Source organism: Dermacentor variabilis, chromosome 9 (assembly GCF_050947875.1).
Source record: "Dermacentor variabilis isolate Ectoservices chromosome 9, ASM5094787v1, whole genome shotgun sequence".
Taxonomy (NCBI): domain Eukaryota; kingdom Metazoa; phylum Arthropoda; class Arachnida; order Ixodida; family Ixodidae; genus Dermacentor; species Dermacentor variabilis.
The window spans coordinates 110,689,947-110,708,070 of NC_134576.1; the positions used below are offsets into that span (position 1 = coordinate 110,689,947).

General features: G+C 42.9%; 1 protein-coding gene and 1 non-coding gene across 4 annotated transcripts; one reads left to right on the top strand and one right to left on the bottom strand.

Annotated features, from left to right (window-relative positions):
- Positions 1–2,431: 2,431 nt before the first annotated feature.
- On the bottom strand, positions 2,432–15,262 carry LOC142557298 (uncharacterized). Of its 3 annotated transcripts, XM_075669029.1 has the most exons (7): positions 15,125–15,257; positions 12,490–12,684; positions 11,381–11,689; positions 10,070–10,284; positions 9,507–9,666; positions 9,006–9,102; positions 4,033–4,168 (listed from the first exon to the last, which is right to left on the bottom strand). In XM_075669029.1, the coding sequence occupies exons 1-7, from the start codon at positions 15,150–15,152 to the stop codon at positions 4,129–4,131; spliced, it is 1,044 nt and encodes a 347-aa protein (XP_075525144.1). In that variant the 5' UTR covers positions 15,153–15,257; the 3' UTR covers positions 4,033–4,128. The 3 variants fall into 3 exon arrangements, with proteins under 3 accessions (XP_075525141.1, XP_075525143.1, XP_075525144.1); XM_075669026.1 differs by lacking the exon at positions 9,507–9,666 and having other exon boundaries at positions 2,432–4,168; positions 15,125–15,262; XM_075669028.1 differs by lacking the exons at positions 9,507–9,666; positions 15,125–15,257 and adding an exon at positions 14,339–14,951 and having other exon boundaries at positions 2,432–4,168.
- A 2,317-nt stretch (positions 15,263–17,579) lies between these two features.
- TRNAA-AGC (transfer RNA alanine (anticodon AGC)) lies at positions 17,580–17,652 on the top strand. Its single transcript has one exon. It is a non-coding gene; the product is annotated as a tRNA-Ala (tRNA).
- The last annotated feature ends 472 nt before the right edge of the window (positions 17,653–18,124 follow it).

Below are 18,124 nucleotides of genomic sequence, written 5' to 3' on the forward strand. Positions count from 1 at the left end.
ATTGACCGAACCGATGGCTGTAAGCACGGAGGAAGGAAAAACCCAAGAGGCCCTGATGTGCACTCATTGTGAAGCCTCTGTGACGCTGGAAGTTGGCCTTACTCCTCCGTCTTGTTGTGGCAGATTCTCCTATTTTTTACATTTCTCGCCTCCAGTGGGCAACCATGTGCAATCCCACAGCTTAGAGGGATTTCGTTAACTTGCATGGTTAACATTGCTTTGCATAACATCGACGCCTACAGGGCATGGGAAGAAAGACGAAACGTTATTTGCTGAAAGGACTTCGTTGTATCTTCAAACGGGGTAACGCCGTGTGGTCGCGCCCCTATTCCAAGGCAGCGCTGGCTCTCGCCATCCTTTCTGCCCTCCGGACCAGCCTGAGCCAGTCCTCGAGCGCAGAGCTGGATAGCAATGCCTCCGATCTCACTCTAATGTTATTCTCTTCTTGCTCTTCAATGTGAGCCGTGCATTCACATGTGATCTGGTAGTGTCGGTGTGTTCCACACCACGGGCATGTGTCTTTGCATGCTGTTGGGTAGGCGTAGGATCTAGCGTCTTTTACTTACAGAATACTGCAGGCCAACGTGTCCCAAGCAGGATTGGAATATTGTTTGTAAAGTTATTGTGACACGTAATATGAATCTTGCCAAGGAAAAGCAGAAAAATAAACGTACTATTTAGAGTTACAATACAAGGCAATGTAAACATTGCATAATAAGCAAGGAGGACTTTTTTTTTGGAGTAAGGAAATAAATATGGACCATACATGAAATCTATGAACTAATCAAACTGTGCTAAACTTAACACGCGAGCATGGGCATGATTCTTTTACACACACGCTCACAAACACGAAGAGAAACGTTCGCTAAACACAATTTTCCATTGCAGGTGGTACGTTACCAGACATGAATACATCGACAGGCAGGGCATTCCATTCAGTAATTATTCTGGAGAGAAAAAGAAAACTTAACGTTTTCTCAGGCAGAAAATAAATTTTAGGCATTCTACCTTTCTGCAAGTTTCAACCTTGTCAATATTATTTTCTTGCATTCAGTGAGATGGGGAATGGTGACATCCATAACAATTGAATATGAAGCGGACAGCTAGTCTCTTGATGCGCTCCAGTTTGTTAATGTCCTTTTTCCTGAAAAGGTCCCAGACGACACTAGCATATTCCAATATCAGCTTGACTAACGTGTTAAACGCAATAGCTTCACGGATGTAAGTGAATTTAAGCTGCCTTACTAAGTCTCCTTTACACGCAGCAGACGCATAGGTATTGTCGATGTGTTGCGACTAGCTCAAGCGGTTGTGGACAGTGACACCTAAATGTTTACATGATACCAAAACATGGCTAATGTCTGCTTTTACAGGCATTCCCACAGCATTCAAAAACAATGTTGATGCAACGCTTTTGCAATGGTGCTTGGAAGTTTGTGCAGCGTTTAGGCAGCCTTAGAGGAACTTGCCACATACAGCAATGTTTTTGCAATGCTATATGAAAGTTCCCACAATATCCAGGAAACCCTCGAGTAAATTCCCATGTACACCACTTAACATTCAGCCGCATTTATTTCTAGCCATTGGTATGCTCTGCTTTTGATTTTGGGGGGGGGGGGGGGGATGTCTCACGGCTCCTTTTCAAGTGGTCCGGTCCTCCCATGAGCCATTTTAATTTCACCATGTCACAAGCATACAGGTAACAGACTCTGGGAGAGTGAAGCTACAAATGGCAGAGGGGAAAATAAAATATTAAAATAAAATTATAAACTTTCTGGTACTAAATCTTGTACAATACACCAAAGACATGTAACAATGTCCCCACATGCTGGCCAGCTCACCAAAGGCCATGATAAAGCTTCACGTTCTTTTGAAATGTTTACAAAGCCAGCATTACCTGAAAAGCTGATGTTTTATGTGCAGACACACTTGTTGCTGGTTATGACTGTAGTAACATTTACAAAAGATATAAACAGCACACTGTGCAGCCTACATTACTGTGCAATATGAAGTACTAACTGCTTCTGCATATTTCATACACAATTAGCGCACCCCATGATACCTTCCTTACTGGATTTAAAATTTAAAAACTTAGATTATGGGACTTTATGTGCCAAAACCATAATTTGATTTTGAGGCACACTGTAGAGAGGGGCTCCAGATTAATTTTGACCACCTAAATCTATGGGCGTTCTTCCATTTCATCACCATTGAAGTGCGGCTGCCATGGCTGGGATTCGATCGTGCAACCTCATGCTTAGCAGCGCAACACCATAGCCGACAAGCAACTACGACGGGTTCCTTACTGCACACAATATGTTGTCTACAAAATAGTTTTGAAGAGCAGTAGCAGCAGCTTAAATCACTAGTTGGCATAACAATGAGCTTCCAAGCGCCATGGGGGGAAGTTCTTAGCTCAGGTGGAACAATATAAAATATCACAAAAAGATTTATTGCACAAGATAACATAAAAAATGTGCAAGTTTGAGATCATCAAGAATAAAATCACCTCTTACAATTTTTCCTTGAGTGCACAATAAGAAGATATTGGTACATATTGCTCAAGATAAACACACATGTCCAGAACACAGCAAAATATCAGAAACAAGTCCATGCATCAACTCATTCACAGTAAGGGTTCACAATCTTCGAAGAGGTACTGATTAGAGCTAGCTGTGTGAGATTCATGACGAAAATGCTAGCCGATATCAATATGGTTGCTAAACTATCTTACATAGAACAATATACTGCTGCAACACATTGCACAATTAAAAAAGAAACAGTTTTAAAAAATCGAAATAATGTCACCAATCCTTGCTGGTGTTAGCAATACTCATTGAGAAAACAACATACTGCACACTTTAACATATTACGCTAGTATGACCACACTTGCCCTTTTGAAGACATCCTGTCAGCTTTGACCAGACACAATGTGACACAGAAGAAAGCTGGCAATAACCTTGCAAGGCTGGGATCCACAACTGTGTGGCCACTCATCAAGTGTACGAACGTCAACACAAGAGGAAAGCAGGCTAGCTATATTTAGGAACACATGCTTGACCTTAAGGCTAGACCCTTAAGCTCTCGGACTAGATTTCTTGCACTCGTAAATGGTCGCATTACGAAGTGCAGCAACCAGTGCAACACTCAGGTACTGGAAACAGGTAGAAAAGTGGATAAGCTGCAAGTTCTTTTGTGTACAAATAACATTTATACCATTGCAAATAACATAAACCTGCACTAAAAAGCAAGACGCTAAATAACTAGTGAGGACCCAGCATAATTCACAGCTTCAAGTATAGGAATGAAATTGACATAGATTGTGTTACGCAATGTCTTTACAGCAACACACAAAAAGCAGTCTGTGACTGCTGCCATAATCGAAAATGAAATGCGGATCATTGAACCAGCTGTACAGAAATTTCGTTTTTACAGATGACTATGGAGGCTTTTTTCGACAATGTCGACATTAAGACAGCGACCGAACTTAAAGAATGTAACAATTTTTAGTGCACATTGAGAGAATATTAATAAGTTCTTGATCACAATGATCCTGGCGAATAGTCGGAGGCCTCGCACATTTACATCATAGGATTAGATACCGAATGCAAGCAAAAAATGTTCAAACCTGCCAAAACAATTTCTAGCAAATTCCTAAATAAACATATCACAGTGCTGGCACAGTAAGTGTGCTCTGCTAGGAATAACACAAGATCAATCAACCTTGCATGCCGTCAGTAAAGTACAAAGTTAGGACTGCCAGTAGGCCACCTACCAGCTCCCGTCAAGCATAGTATGCACATAGATCTAACACATTTCCCTCTCTTCCTATCAGCGGAGAGTACGGGCCTGAGCACAGCCGCTGGTGGTGCACCTCCTGCTTTGTTCACGTTGCCTGACAGAAGTGTGCAGCCACAAAAGAACAGGAGCTGACACAAGTGCTTCACATGTTGCTGATGAGGTGCATTGAGCTGGTCACAAGTGACTGCAGAAACATCCGAAGAGTGGTGGTCCTGGCTGATGACCAGCATAGTGATGTGGATGAAGGCAATGGCAAAAAGATGTTTGGGTGCCACAGCGATGGATGCAGTACATCTCGTGGGCACGCAGAGACATTTCAGTTTGTGTTCAAGACGAAGAATCATAGTCGAAGCATGGATGTGACTCTCTGGAAAGAAAAAAAAAGGGGGATGGGGGGCAGAGTTGGCAAAACCTGAATCTATTATACAAACTTGACTCAAACGACCTTTTGTGAAAGGAAAAAAAAAGACACACAAAAGGATTACTACTAAACCAGTGAGTTCCCTCTCTCTTATTGGTGGGTTTTAAAAATGCACCACAGCTTGATTCACAGTTTCATCAGTCAGAAATCAATGCATTTCTATGTATGGGCACTGGCAAAAGTTATCTACATCTCCACAATACAAGACAACTAAGGGTTTAAGGCACTTGTCTGGTGACCACAGCACTGTGTACCTGCAATGGCTGCGAAATGACTAAAGCGTAATGCTGCTTTGAAGTGCAAGAACACAAATTGTAATTAGATTTCGCTCTTCCTTGTCCAAACAGAGATGGAAATAATCGGTGTATAGCCATTTCTTATATTGTACATTACAATGTAAATAGGATTTCGGGATGCTTGTTCCTGTCAATATTAGTAACTATAAAAATCCACTGTATTGCCTTGACTGTAGCAACCACATTTTAACGGCAGCAAATGGAAAAACGGCAATGCATTGAGATTTCAAAGCACGGTAATGTACATTTTAGTATATTCCAACCACGATGGCTCTTTTTTCATGACCTTAGATAGAAGAAATTAAATCGTAGCCCTCATGGCATTGCTCATAGCTTGAGCGATGCTTTGAGATGCTTTGAGATATTAAAACGTGAAATTAAATAAAATTTTGCATGCCTACAATGAACACACCAGGCACAAGTCAGGCATAGAATGCACTAAGTAACAATAATAACTTGACGACCATATATCCTAGGCGTGCTATGCTTAGGTTTACTTCTGATGGTGCCTAGATTATTCTGGGAATCACAAAGTGGGCTAGAACTCAAAAAGTAACATTGTAAGATATATATGCGTGTGAGTGCATAAACACCGCAAGAACTATTCTCAGAAATTTCAAACAGAACTTGCCATAATAATGACTCAGCTATATGTAGCAGTAGTAGTAGTAGTAGTAGTAATAATAATAATGTGTAACTATGAAAAAATTCACCAACAATTACGATTCTTCCTAATGCGAAATTTGAACGTAGCTCTATACGTGTTTCTATTTCGCAATCTATTAGGTGGCGCACAGTCTGTCTCAGGCAGCATGTTTTAAACGGAGCGAAGTGTGACCGACAGCCTCGCTAATCAGGAGGTCACGGAAGACAGCGTGTGGGTAATGATAGTGGCAGCATATGACAGAAAAGAAAAAGTTAGGAAATGGGTGCGCTTTTTAAACGTACAGACGGCACTGTAAATATACGGCATCGACCATTTTCGGACTTGTTTGCGGCGCCGTATATTTAGATCATTGACCCTCAAAAGGTTAAAAAAAGGTTAGTAAGTTTCCTTTGGAAGTTGTTTGATCCATGAACCAGGAGCTTTCGCTCAAGTTGGGCAAAATCCAAAAGGAGGTCCTCTGAGGCATCTCATGGACAGATGAAGTTCCAGATGCCGTTCCAGTAGCACCTCGGCGAACGTGGTATGCACAGTCACGGCATCTGTAGCGGCGGCGCTGTCCTCGTCGAGTGGCACATTGGTGTCGGCACTAGGCAAAGCCTCCTCGATGGCGTCAGCCAGCGACACCTTGCCGCAGATCGCAACGTTCTTGTTGGCCCCTATGTACATGGCGAAGGTCGTGGTTAGGTTTAAACCCTCGAAATCATCGTCGGCGAAGCCTGCATCTGCCTTGAGCGGCGTCAAGGTTGTTGCGTCACCAGCAGAGGAGGCAGTCTCTTGCTTAAAGCCACAGCGCTTGAACGAGTTAGTGATTGTACTTTGCGACACTGCGTTCCACGAACTGGCAATAGAATGCATGGCGTCGATCGCAGTGATCTTTGTTTCCGAATCACTGCGCTACATAGCCACCAGCCGAAGCTGCACTAACGCTTCCGGTACCCTTGCTTGATGCATTTATTGATGCGGGCATCCAGCAGCTGCAGCCGGCTTGTGCAGCTGGGTAAAAAAAAAAAGACCCTTACATTCCTCAGGTTGGATGTACTGGGTGGGTGGCACGGTGCATGGTACATAAAAAGCAATATTTCCCTCACATTAGCACCCATTTTGTTATACAGCTGCTGCGAAAAATTACTGAAGAGCGAAGACGTCATCCACGACTTTTTGTTGAAGTTGTAGCTGCACAGCAGCGTCTTCAAGTTCTTAAAAGCCCTGTGGCTTTGCAAACTTTTCAATAAGCACCAGCAGCCTCTCGGAACCGTCCTCGTTAGCACAGAAGAGTGCCGTCACACGCTCTTTACTATGCTTGCCAATATGACAGCGGTCACCCTTAAACACAAGGCTTTGCTCGCGCTGGATATGGTAAAAAATACCGCTCTCATCGGCGCTAAAAACGTCGCAGGGCTTGTATGCAGAAATCATCTTTGGTAGCGACTGCATCCACTCGTTCACCGCCGAAACGTCCACGGAAGTGCTTTCTCTGGAGGAGCAGCTGTACACAATCCTGTTTCGTTTTTTAAAGCGATCCAGCCACCCGTTCGATGCCTGAAAGTCGTCAATGCCCAGACGCAATGACACAAGGTCCGCCTTTTCTTTTAGAATGGCCCCGTAAACGTTGATCGTAGAGCTCCATACTTGATGCAGCCACTTGACGAGAACTGTTTCTAACTTCTCATCCTGTCCTTCTTTCGCCGCTTTCGGCTTGAGCCGGAACTTGTTGGCATTCTGTAATATCACCACTTTGTTTGCCAGGATCGTCTTAAGCGAAGACTCGGGTATCTTAACGTCACGGGCAATGCTGGTTTTCGTGGCATATGGCAATATGGCATAGGGTCTAAGAATAGCAGGGGAGACTTATTAGTAGAGTTTGCAGAACAGAATAATATGCGAATAATGAATACCTTCTTCCGCAAGCGGGATAGCCGAAAGTGGACATGGATAAGCCCGAATGGCGAGACTAGAAATGATATAGACTTCGTACTCTGCGCTAACCCTGGCATCATACAAGATGTGGTCATGCTCGGCAAGGTGTGCTGCAGTGACCAAAGGATGGTAAGAACTCGAATTAGCCTAGACCTAAGGAGCGAACGGAAGGAACTGCTACATAAGAAGCCGATCAATGAGTTAGCAGTAAGAGGGTAAATAGAGGAATTCCGGATCAAGCTACAGAACAGGTATTCGGCTTTAACTCAGGAAGAGGACCTTAGTGCTGAAACAATGAACTACAACCTTATGGGCATCATTAAGGAGTGTGCAATAGAAGTCGGTGATAACTTCGTTAGACAGGATACCAGTAAACTATCGTAGGAGACGAAAGATCTGATTAAGAAACGCCAATGCATGAAAGCCTCTAACCCTACAGCTAGAATAGAACTGGCAGAACATTCAAAGTTAATCAATAAGTGTAAGACAGCTGACATAAGGAAGTATAATATGGATAGAATTGAACATACTCTCAGGAACGTAGGAAGCCTAAAAGCAGAGAAGAGGAAACTAGGAATAGGCAAGAATCAGATGTATGCATTATGAAACAATGCTGGCAATATCATTCCTAATATGGATGACATAGTTCAAGTGGCTGAGGAGTTCTATAGAGATCTATACATTACCAGTGGCACCCACGATGATAATAGAAGAGGGAATAGTCCAGAGGAATTTGACATCTTACAAGTAATGCCGGAAGATGTAAAGAAAGCCTTGGGAGCTATGCAAAGGGAGAAGGCAGCTGGGGAGGATCAGGTAACAGCAGATTTGTTGAAGGATGGTGTGCAGATTGTTCTAGAAAAACTGGCCACCCTGTATTCACAATGCCTCATTACCTCAAGCATACTATAATCTTGGAAGAATGCCAACATAATCTTAATCTATAAGAAAGGGGACGCCAAAGACTTGAAAAATTATAGACCGATTAGCTTACTGTCCGTTGCCTACAAAGTATTTACTAAGATAATCGCAAATAGAATCAGGAACACCTTAGACTTCTGTCAACCAAAGGACCAGGCAGGATTTCGTAAAGGGGCAACATGGCCACAATTCGCACATGACCGGGGTAGTTGGAGAAGTATGGGGGAGGCCTTTGCCCTGTAGTGGGTGTAGCCAGGGTGCTGCTGCTGATGATACTATTCAGCTTATCGCCGAGCGAAGGAATTGTCCACTTTCGGGACATCGTGCGTCGCGTTGCTCCACACAACTCAAAACCTCCGCTGAACACTGTTCGCTAGGATTACGACCAAGAACATGTGCGATAAACCTAGGCCTCTCTGCACTACCTTGTCGGCGATCTGCTGCTGGGAAACTGGAAGGAGAGAAACGCTTCTCCAACGTGACGCCACCGAGCAGAGAGGGAGAAAGTGACTGTGGAGAAGAAAAGGCACTATTTCAGCGCAGCAAGTGTTGCGGGCGGCTGCTGGTGGGAGTAACAATATCTTCTAGTTCTTGGAAGGAACTCTGGCTGATGATAATCCACAGATGCAGTGCAACTATTTCCCCTAAGCAAAACTATTAAGAGTACTATATAAACAAAATAACCTCAAGTTAAAAAGACTGTGTAACCGTGGGACTACTGCCGAACAGTGACAAGCACATTGAAAACGATAACAGTACATATTATGCGCTAAGCAGTTCTGTGGCCTAAGAAGCTTAGGCCACAAAACTTATAATTAACCGGTTCAAGCACACAAACGAGAGCTACGCTTTTCTCCTCACGCTTCGCTCCACATTTGCTTTCATCTTTCACTGTGCTCATTCGTGCAGTTATGCTGTGGCAGAATGCCAACGCTCGCTGCAGAAACGGGTGCCTAAGAACTGTGCACTAAAAGTTGTGTACCGTTTCTTCTCTCGTGAAGGGGCATACCGTAGCCAGTTTGCAATGCCACCGTGCACATCTGCCTCCGTTGCTGTCGTGAATGCCTTTTGTAATGCTTCTGAAAATTCAAAAAAAAAAAAAAAAACAGAGATCAGGAGAGCAATACTACCAAATGATCAAATGAGTGAAAGGAGGCATCATTCAAACAAAGGTCTTCCCTTTATTCCCTTTCGCATTATTTAAATCATGGCACCCTTATATTGGTGACCCAGGAATGCATATAGGACTTAAGCTTAAATGTAAGCATTGTCATAAAATTTTTTGCAATGCTTCAAAGGCAAAATTGAAAACCTAGTGTTCGTCAAAACTAGATCGTTTTAACAATATGAAGGAAGACTACATTGACATGTTTCAACGACAAGAGGCTTTTTGAAAATGTAGTCTGACAATCCCTATTTCACGAAACTTGCAATTAAAGCAAGACATGCCCGGAGAAGTTGTACAAAATTGGATCAAACGTACCAGTTGCAACCTGGAGCAGCTGCAAGTCGTTAAACGGGCGTTTCCCTTTCCTCCTTGTTAGCGAAAAATCTCGCGCCAACACATCTCTCATGCATCTTCTCATCAGGCGTCGCGCAGCTTTCAGCACAGAAGGGCCTCCTAACCGAGAAAAGTAAGCCACCTGAAGGGGGGCAAAAAAAAAAAAAAGAAGAGCTCAATTTCAATGCTTAGTGATGTAAGCACCCTGGCATAATGCAAGAAAGAATGCTTCCATATCTGACTGCACAGCCTCATCTCGTGCTACAGGACAGCAGCACAGTTACGTACTGCTGTACTGATGCACAGGGGCGTGAGAGACGCTATGGTGGAGGGCTTGTGATTAATTTCGACCAGTAGGGGGTTTTTAAACGTGCACCTAAATCTTATTAGTATGCAAGTGCTTTCGGATTTCGTCTCCATCGAAATGCAGTCACAATGGGCGACACTGAACCCACGGCAGAGCTCTTTGGCCACTGAGCCATAGACAGCAGGTGCCTAAAAAAAACATTACAAAGTGAATCAACTTCAAAAGAAATAAAACTTACAAGTTCAGTCTTATTTTTCGGTATGCGAAGGTATTGCTCAAGTTTTTCGAGGTCACGGTGAGTGTCCAAAGGAAGCAAATCAAGCATGCCACTATCAACAGTATCGCCAGATGTCTGCTCTGGTCTGCCGGAATTTTTCAGCCCCTGCACAGCATTTGCCAATGTGTCCAGCTGGGCTTTCGTCTCCTTCAGCAGTTTCAAAGTTTCTTCTTGCACTGCGTAAAGTTAAGAGGAAATAAAAACTGGTTTTACAATAATAGAATAGCAAACACACACAAAAATTTCCAGAAGACAATTTCAAATGGCAAGTACAAGGTCCTTCCGTTTCTTAAATGTAGTAACACCAAACTAGCCTACAACCATGATGGCCAACTATGGCTAACAATGAAGGCAACCGGGTACAGGGGTTTTAAACCTAACAAACCATCACCCCTGAAAGCAGGAGATAGCAAATTGTTTCCCATGTAGACTGCTCTGCCTGCTACTCTAAGGAGCTACACAAGCTTCTGAGCTATTGACATCAAAACTGCTACGCACACCACTTTGTTCGCTAATGTTTTAATACGCAAATGTGAACAAGGTTCTTGCTAATGTGTTACAACCCTAGTGAAAAAAACCCATAATCGCCTTAACTCTTATATCCAAGAACATCGTATGGCATATGGGAAAAACATTTTTTTACGGGATCCTGTGTTTCATATCTGATTATTGGATGTGGGAGTTATGCGGCATGTGGATTTTTCAATAGGGAGTGGCAATGAAATATGGCTGCCATTTTGCTCCTGTCATTGAAAAGTTGACAATCGAAAACTCTCAAGACGATGAAACGTAACATAAATGATCGTCCTACAAGGAAGCCTTAGCAAACCAAGTCATAAAGCTGGTATTTCTAAAAATAATAAACTCAGTCCGAATGAAAACTAACTTCAGCTCACACAGGTCTCCTTGAATCGGTACAAAGACTGATAGACAACTGCTGTTTACTTAATTCCCAAAGTAAATCATTGCTGCCACAGAAAAATTCGTCCTGGTCCGGGCATCAAACTCGAGACCACCGCCTTTTTAGGGCGCCACTTCACCTGTTCATAGTTAATACAATTTCTATCTGCCGTGCTGCACACTGCATAGTAATAAGAGCCACCTGAAGGCTACGGCATAGCTACTGTGTAACTAATATGAGCCGTGAAGTGGCAGCACTATCTGAAATAAAAGTGCTAGTCGTATAACTTATCACTTGACTGCCTCTCAGTAGCTATGGTGCACACGTCTACAATAGTTTCTAAGATTGCTGGCCGCTTCATCTTGGCTTACCCTTCAGGATAGCTTGAACACTGGCTGTTGGCAGTGGCTGCATAGTGGATGCATCTGGCTGTACGGTGGGTGCACTTGGCTGTAGTGGAATAGTTGTGCCTTTCGAAGGTGCTGTCTTCCGAAACTTTGGGGGTGGTGGCCCGGGTACAGCTGTCCCAGATTCAGTATCTGAAGCACAAACACTTTCTTCATTGGATGAAGTCCGTTGCTGTGCTCGCCTCTTCTTTGGTTCATAACATCCATCATCAGAGTCAATATCGCACATCTCTGTGGCCCGTTGTTCCTTCAGCCTGGCGTCGTCATAGTCAGCTGAAAAGTAACAGTACAACAATACGCTTATGACCTAATGCAGTCCAGCAGAGACAAGAAAAGCACATAGGAGAATTAAAATTACCTTTTCTGTTGTGAGACAGTCGCACGAACCTTAGAACACATAATACACCAATGCTTTTAAAGTCCAAAATTCACAATATCTGCATGCCTCTTGCAGCCCTCCATCTTAGCTCAGTATAATGTATGCCTTTCGTACTACAGTTCTAAGTTGCTCTTTACCTTCACTTTACTTTTATCATGACTCGACAAAAAGCCTAACTAAGCCCACTGGAATAAAAAGAATGTTTTGTTGTCCTATGCTTTGCCTGGGTCGCTGTGCAAAAAGCTAGAGGTTTCAAGTTTCACCAGTTTGCATGCACTTTGGTGCAGGCTCTAGCTATGTGTTACACCCTAGCCACATGCATTAATTACCATGTTCTGTCCAGTTTGTGCGAGCTCTGGCACATGCTCTGGCTTGCATAAACTCAGATGTAACTCGAAACTCTCGAGCTCCCTGCATAGCAGCCCTGGTGATATATTTCCTAGCCATTTTCCTATTATTCTTAGCTAACTCTAATTTGAGCTCAATATCAGATTATATTAAAAAGAAAACGAACAGACAGTGTTAATGAAAGAGAAAGTGTTAATGTAAAGGACATTACTGTGCTTTGAATGCGGTTCGAATAAGAATTCTAGTGAAAAATGATCTCTAAGAGGACAACCTAGCAGTGGGTACAAGAATTGCTCGAATCTATTCGAAATTCTAAAAAAGAAGAGAGAAGTTTGCGAGAACTCACCACATTTGAAAAGCACTGTGCAATGATAACTGGTCCAGCCTTCTGAAGGCTCCTCCTTATCTTTAATTGCAGTGATCATTCGTGTGCTGCTTTGGTATGGCGGCAACGAAACTTGGTCACCAACAATCCAAGAAGATGGAACAGTGGACACCTCATTCTGCTTAGAGAGATGCACAACGCTGTAAGCCGGTCCACCTGGAAAGACAACACACACAAAAACGTAACCACAAAAATAAGTAATCGTCGTACTAGCACGCAAACTATTCAAGTAATGCTGCATTATTCTTGTTCTGTATTGTAAGAAGTCTGGCTGCATGTACTCACCAGCAGTTCTCTCACTTCAGTTGAGTACACTACTGTGCGTAAGCAGATGGGGTGAAAAACACCTTGCAGCCCTCTCCATTTGCCAAGCAAAGACGGTTGTGTAGAGTATCATCCTAATTCTGCACTGCTAACCCTTGTGAACGGCTTTTGGCAGCAAAAATAAATAACTGAGATGATGGCACTAGGCACGAATACAAGATACCAACCACAGAAGCTAATTGCAGGGGATGACTCGAGAAGGTTGGCTATAAACACAATGCGACCATTTTTTAGATAGACACGGTCATCCATTTTGATGTTCTTCAATACAGTGCCCTCAATCTTTAGAATAGAGTATTGATGGCCTGTGAAACCCAATGGTTCAGGACCACTACAGTGCTCTCCAGAAAGCTAGGGCAGCTAATGTGGTACAGGCAAATTACCTTCACTGAGGCAACTTTGTTCATGAAGACACCTGAAAGTCTATTGAAGAACTTGAGCTTTTGACTTGACTAGCGTCTTCAGCTTGTATAGGAAGATCTCGATAGGCAGAAAACTTATCTATATGACCAGTCTGGTGGACATAATCAGCAAGATGCAGCAGAGAATGCGCAATGTACACATAGATACCCTTGCCATAAAGTGAGCCAGCCTCAGAAACAAACTTCTGCAGAAGGTTCTCAACAACATCAGCATTGTATGCAGCATATTTGGACAAGCAGAAATGCAAATATAGATGCTGAGAGTCATGAAATGATCAAAAGCTTTTTTTCAAGCTCTCCTGAACTCTACTGCTTTCCAATTTTCCAAGAACCACATGAACCGGGGCCTCCTTTCATGTCACTTAGCACTGTGGCGCCAAAGCCAAAAAGTGTCGCAGCCAAATGTAGCTTCGAGCCTGAGCGCACCTTTTTTGAAGATTGTTTTTTTTGACTCCCAGTAGTGAACTAGCAGCTCTATAATTTTACCTGGACACACCAGATGCATATAACTGAGGGAAAAGTGGTTTACCATTCCAGCACCTTGGCACCGGAAAGGGTGTACGCTGTGATTGTGATCTTTCTGAAGAAAGGTTTGAAAGTCCTCATCTGTTTCGCAAGGGGCTGTCCCGGAAAAATGACTTTCTTATCTAGGACAGAGTGCACACCCTTTTGAGCACACTTTTCGCAACCAGAATATGCAGTGTTCCCCTTTGTGTACTTGATATAAGCCCTGGCCGGTGGGCATCACACACAAATGGAAGTGAGTCTCGCAGCATATGACTTGCCGCTGTACAAAGTCCCATTCTAACAAGCTCTTTAAACAGTTGACTCATTGTAAAAAGCTTTCATGTACGAAGTTATGTCCCCGGGATTGCTGTCCTTCATAAAGGGCAGCAAGAAAAGGAGAACAGAGATTTTTCTTAATTAACACAAGTATTGGTCAAAACTGCCTCCGAAAGCTGCAGAAAATAGGAAGCCCAGCCACATTTACAAATAATGAGAGCGTCTGGCACTCTGTTGAAATGTGCTCTGTTAGACTGGATGTTATTCCAAAGTAATCGTACACTCCACTCCATTCAGACTCAGTTTCTTTCAAAGTCTTCAGTAATGTTCTCGCATCTGCAGGTAGCTCCGGGTGGAAAGGCTTCAGCACCATTAGAGAAGTCAGGTGGGAAGCTCGCACTGTATAGCGACTGCCCACATGTGCAGGTTGCTCTCAACAGAAGTCTCGGTACTGTGCCCAGTTACTACATAGGGACTTGTCCCCTCATCTTCAGAGCTATTCGAAAACACATGTTCGGCGTTAGGCAATATGAGAGCGCCTGGTCCTGCGCCCCACGAAGAAAAGCGGCATACGCCATCCTCGTCTGTGACCGATGGGCAAGATAAGCTGACTCCGCCGTGCAACGAAGGGCGCTGAGCAGTCGGGTCACTAATACCGGTGTCACATGACCACTTTTGAAAGTGATCAAGGCCGATCCGAATCGAAATTTGCGACTGCGATTGGCTTTCTCGTGTAGCTTGCGCAAAGGGAGCCGGCAATGTTCTGACTGGTGTTGTACGAGTCGCGAGCCGCTTTTTTCGTCAAGACGATAGATTGGATTAGTTACAAGCACTGCTCCAGGAGGGCGCCTGTAAACGGCAATTTTTTTACGTGAACACCCGCTGTCACGCGCAGGCCCCGGCGAGCCTGGTTCCATTTGTATATGGCATCGCGACAGACCAAACACAAAGAAGACCATAGGACAAGCGCTCGTCCTGTGGTTTTCCTTGTCTCTGTATTTCGTCTGTAGCGCTTTCATGTACTAAAAGGGCGATTAAAGTATGCTGCATACTGACAAAAGACTAACCGTATTTTTCCGAGATGGCACGCCACATTTCGTTTTGAGTTTTGCGCCGCGAAGGCCGAGGGAAGCACGCACAACCAAAGAACAGCACAACCTCCACTACATATGGTGGGACAAAAAAAACAACAAAGAAAACACGCCAGCTCTCGATGTCAGTGACAGTAGGACTGCCGCTAGTCGGCAGAGTCTCCGACAAAAAGATAATGCGAAATCTAGGATGAATGATTCATACTTTGCAATCTCATAAACACAAAATAAAATAGTACAATACAGCATTATTACATAATGTAATGATAATATGCTGCCAACTACATTTGTTTAAGCGCTTAGGGTATGCGAACGCTTTTCGTTTCGGTTTTTGTTTTATATGCAGCATGCCCCTCTGCTGCTGCTGCCGCCAAACCAACCCACAGTATTATGAAGTGCGCGCAAATAGGATAATTTATACAAGACATACAGTTAGCATGACACATTGGATAAATTTATTTTGAAGATGCACCTGTACGCTTGCACCCAGAACGAGCAATGTTGTAGCAATCATATATATATATATATATTATAGAGTGTCGTAATCTGACTGCCAGATGTCGCAATTAGAATTATATCCGTGTTAGGTATCCAAATTTTGGGTACACCCAGTTGTGTTTGTAAGATACCTTACAAACACAAATGGGGGTCTTATCCCAAATGTACATTTGTGATTGGATGGAGGGAACATACCCAGCTAGGTTAAAAAATAATGGTTGGTCAAAGTGTCCGGTCGCAATGCATTGGTGTTCCAGTTTCTTTGGTGCTTCAATGCATAAAACAGCGGTTTCTTAAAAAAAGTAACTGGAACACCATCGTTTCGTCGGACACTGAAAATTAATATCTCGGAACTGGTGCTGTTGAGGGAAATCGTTCCAAGTGGATACGCTGTGCGAATAACTCGGCGGCTGTAGTTCGTAGATTAAAATATGTGGCGTAAATAATCAGTGAAAAAGTTAATCAGCGTAAGTACGTTAATTATTCAATTAATTCCATATTGTGAATTCTCGTAGAAGTAATGGCAGCCTCGAATAACTTAGAGCATGGGTTAGGACTGCGCTATTTGCCATAGGCAATTAAAGAAAAAATTTGGTGCAGCTAAAGACGCTCTATATATATATATATATATATATATATATATAATAGAGAGAGAGAGAGAGAGAGAGAGAGAGATAATCAGATTGCTTGCGGTTTGCCACCCCCTTCCCCCCATGTCGAGAAATATTTGGTACGTCACTGAGTGGATGATGAGATGGACGGTTCTGAAGATGGCGGTTTTGATTTCGGTGAAATCTAGAAGGCGTATCGTTAGTGTGGACGTTTCGGTTGTGTTTGTCGTACCGTGTTTGTTGCACAACTGTTGCCGTGCTTTTCTGCCGCTGTTGTAATTTGTGGAGACGCCGTTACTTTTACGCATATTAATTTTATGGGCTTGCGCGATAATGCTTCACAGATATTTAGTTCTGACCTGGCAGTTTCGATGCTAGCTAGTATTGTGTAGCCGGTTTTAAAAGTTATAATTGAACCGAAAGATGAATATAGAAGACAGCTAAATAAGTAAAGAAACAGAGAAAATAGAATTTATTTTTATTCATTTATCTGTTCATTTTTCACCCTGCATGCATAGAGGTGAACGCAAAGTTAACGGACTCCAATATCGAATGCGGATCGCGATAAAGTGTGTGTGTGTGTGTGTGTGTGTGTGTGTGTGTGTGTGTGTGTGTGTGTGTGTGTGTGTGTGTGTGTGTGTGTGTGTGTGTGTGTGTGTGTGTGTGTGTGTGTGTGTGTGTGTGTGTGTGTGTGTGGTTAAGATGCACCAAAAACATTCAGGACCCATCGGTGTACTTTCATTAAAAACAATATCATCTTCTGTATGATATTTATTAATTCGGGCCAAATATTCCTATTATTATTATTATTATTATTATTATTATTATTATTATTATTATTATTATTATTATTATTATTATTATTATTATTGTTATTATTATTATTATTATTATTATTATTATTATTATTATTGCATTAAGTGAAGGTCCTATAGACCTCTAAGCCCTATAAAAGAATACTGGCAAGACTCGGAGTACCTAGAATTGAACAGCTTTCTTGGCAGCCAGTTTCGGTTTTGGGCTTGCGCCTATCTTTCCTTTGGTTCCGAAATCCCAAAACTTGATTTGACGCATAAAAAGAGTAGAAAAAAACATATAATAGTCTAAAATGTCATGTAATACTTATAAAAATAACTTGTTTTGTCTTCCTTGACCACCGAATAGGTACGTGGTGTCCAAATGTTGACGTCAACGACGTTTTTCTGGCTCCCGAAATCGCATGCAGTACTTTCAACCTGCGAAAGCATAGCCTTTGAGATCCGCATTTTAAATTAAAAGGAGACTGTGGACAGCCACGTTTTTAAGGCAAGCTTCAGTGTGTTGGGGGTGTAGCTCAGATGGTAGAGCGCTCGCTTAGCATGCGAGAGGTACGGGGATCGATACCCCGCACCTCCACTTTTTCTTTTTCCCCCTTATTTTTCCCAAACTGGAGCGCAAGCTTTTAGAAGTTAAATGAAGAGTTTCACACATTTTAACGCCACTGTCTCGTGTTTAAAAAACTTCATTAAGGCTTAAGTGATTCATTATTAATTATTTTGTTACGGTATAGGCACACCGATTAAGTAATTAGACAGTTTTTAGTATAGCGTACGCTATTCCATTGCGTACGCTAAAAAATAGCGGATCGTCACTGCGCATGCGCTGAACGCTAAACGAAATAGCGGGTATAGCGGGCGTACGCAACGCTAACGAGTTAGCGTTAGCTTTTTTGCGGGGTTTGCGGAGCTTGCGGGAAACATGGCGGCGGTTCGGGCTGCCCACTTCGAATTGAATTTGGCGTTGCTTTTGTAAAATACACTTCGTTCGTAGCAAATGACTGTGTAAACGGCTTTCGCTTAGTCTCAGGCCGCTTCGACGACAGAGTATT

Bases quoted from the DNA above. Each gene is read 5' to 3' on its own strand.
- LOC142557298 (XM_075669026.1), bottom strand. From the start codon at position 15,152: ATGTGGCGTGCCATCTCGGAAAAATACG. The intron at 9,103-10,069 runs GTAAGTTTTATT...TTGAATTTTCAG, and splicing joins CGAAAAATAAGACTGAACTT to AAGCATTACAAAAGGCATTC. The intron at 4,169-9,005 runs GTACACAACTTT...TTTTCTTTCCAG, and splicing joins CCTTCACGAGAGAAGAAACG to AGAGTCACATCCATGCTTCG.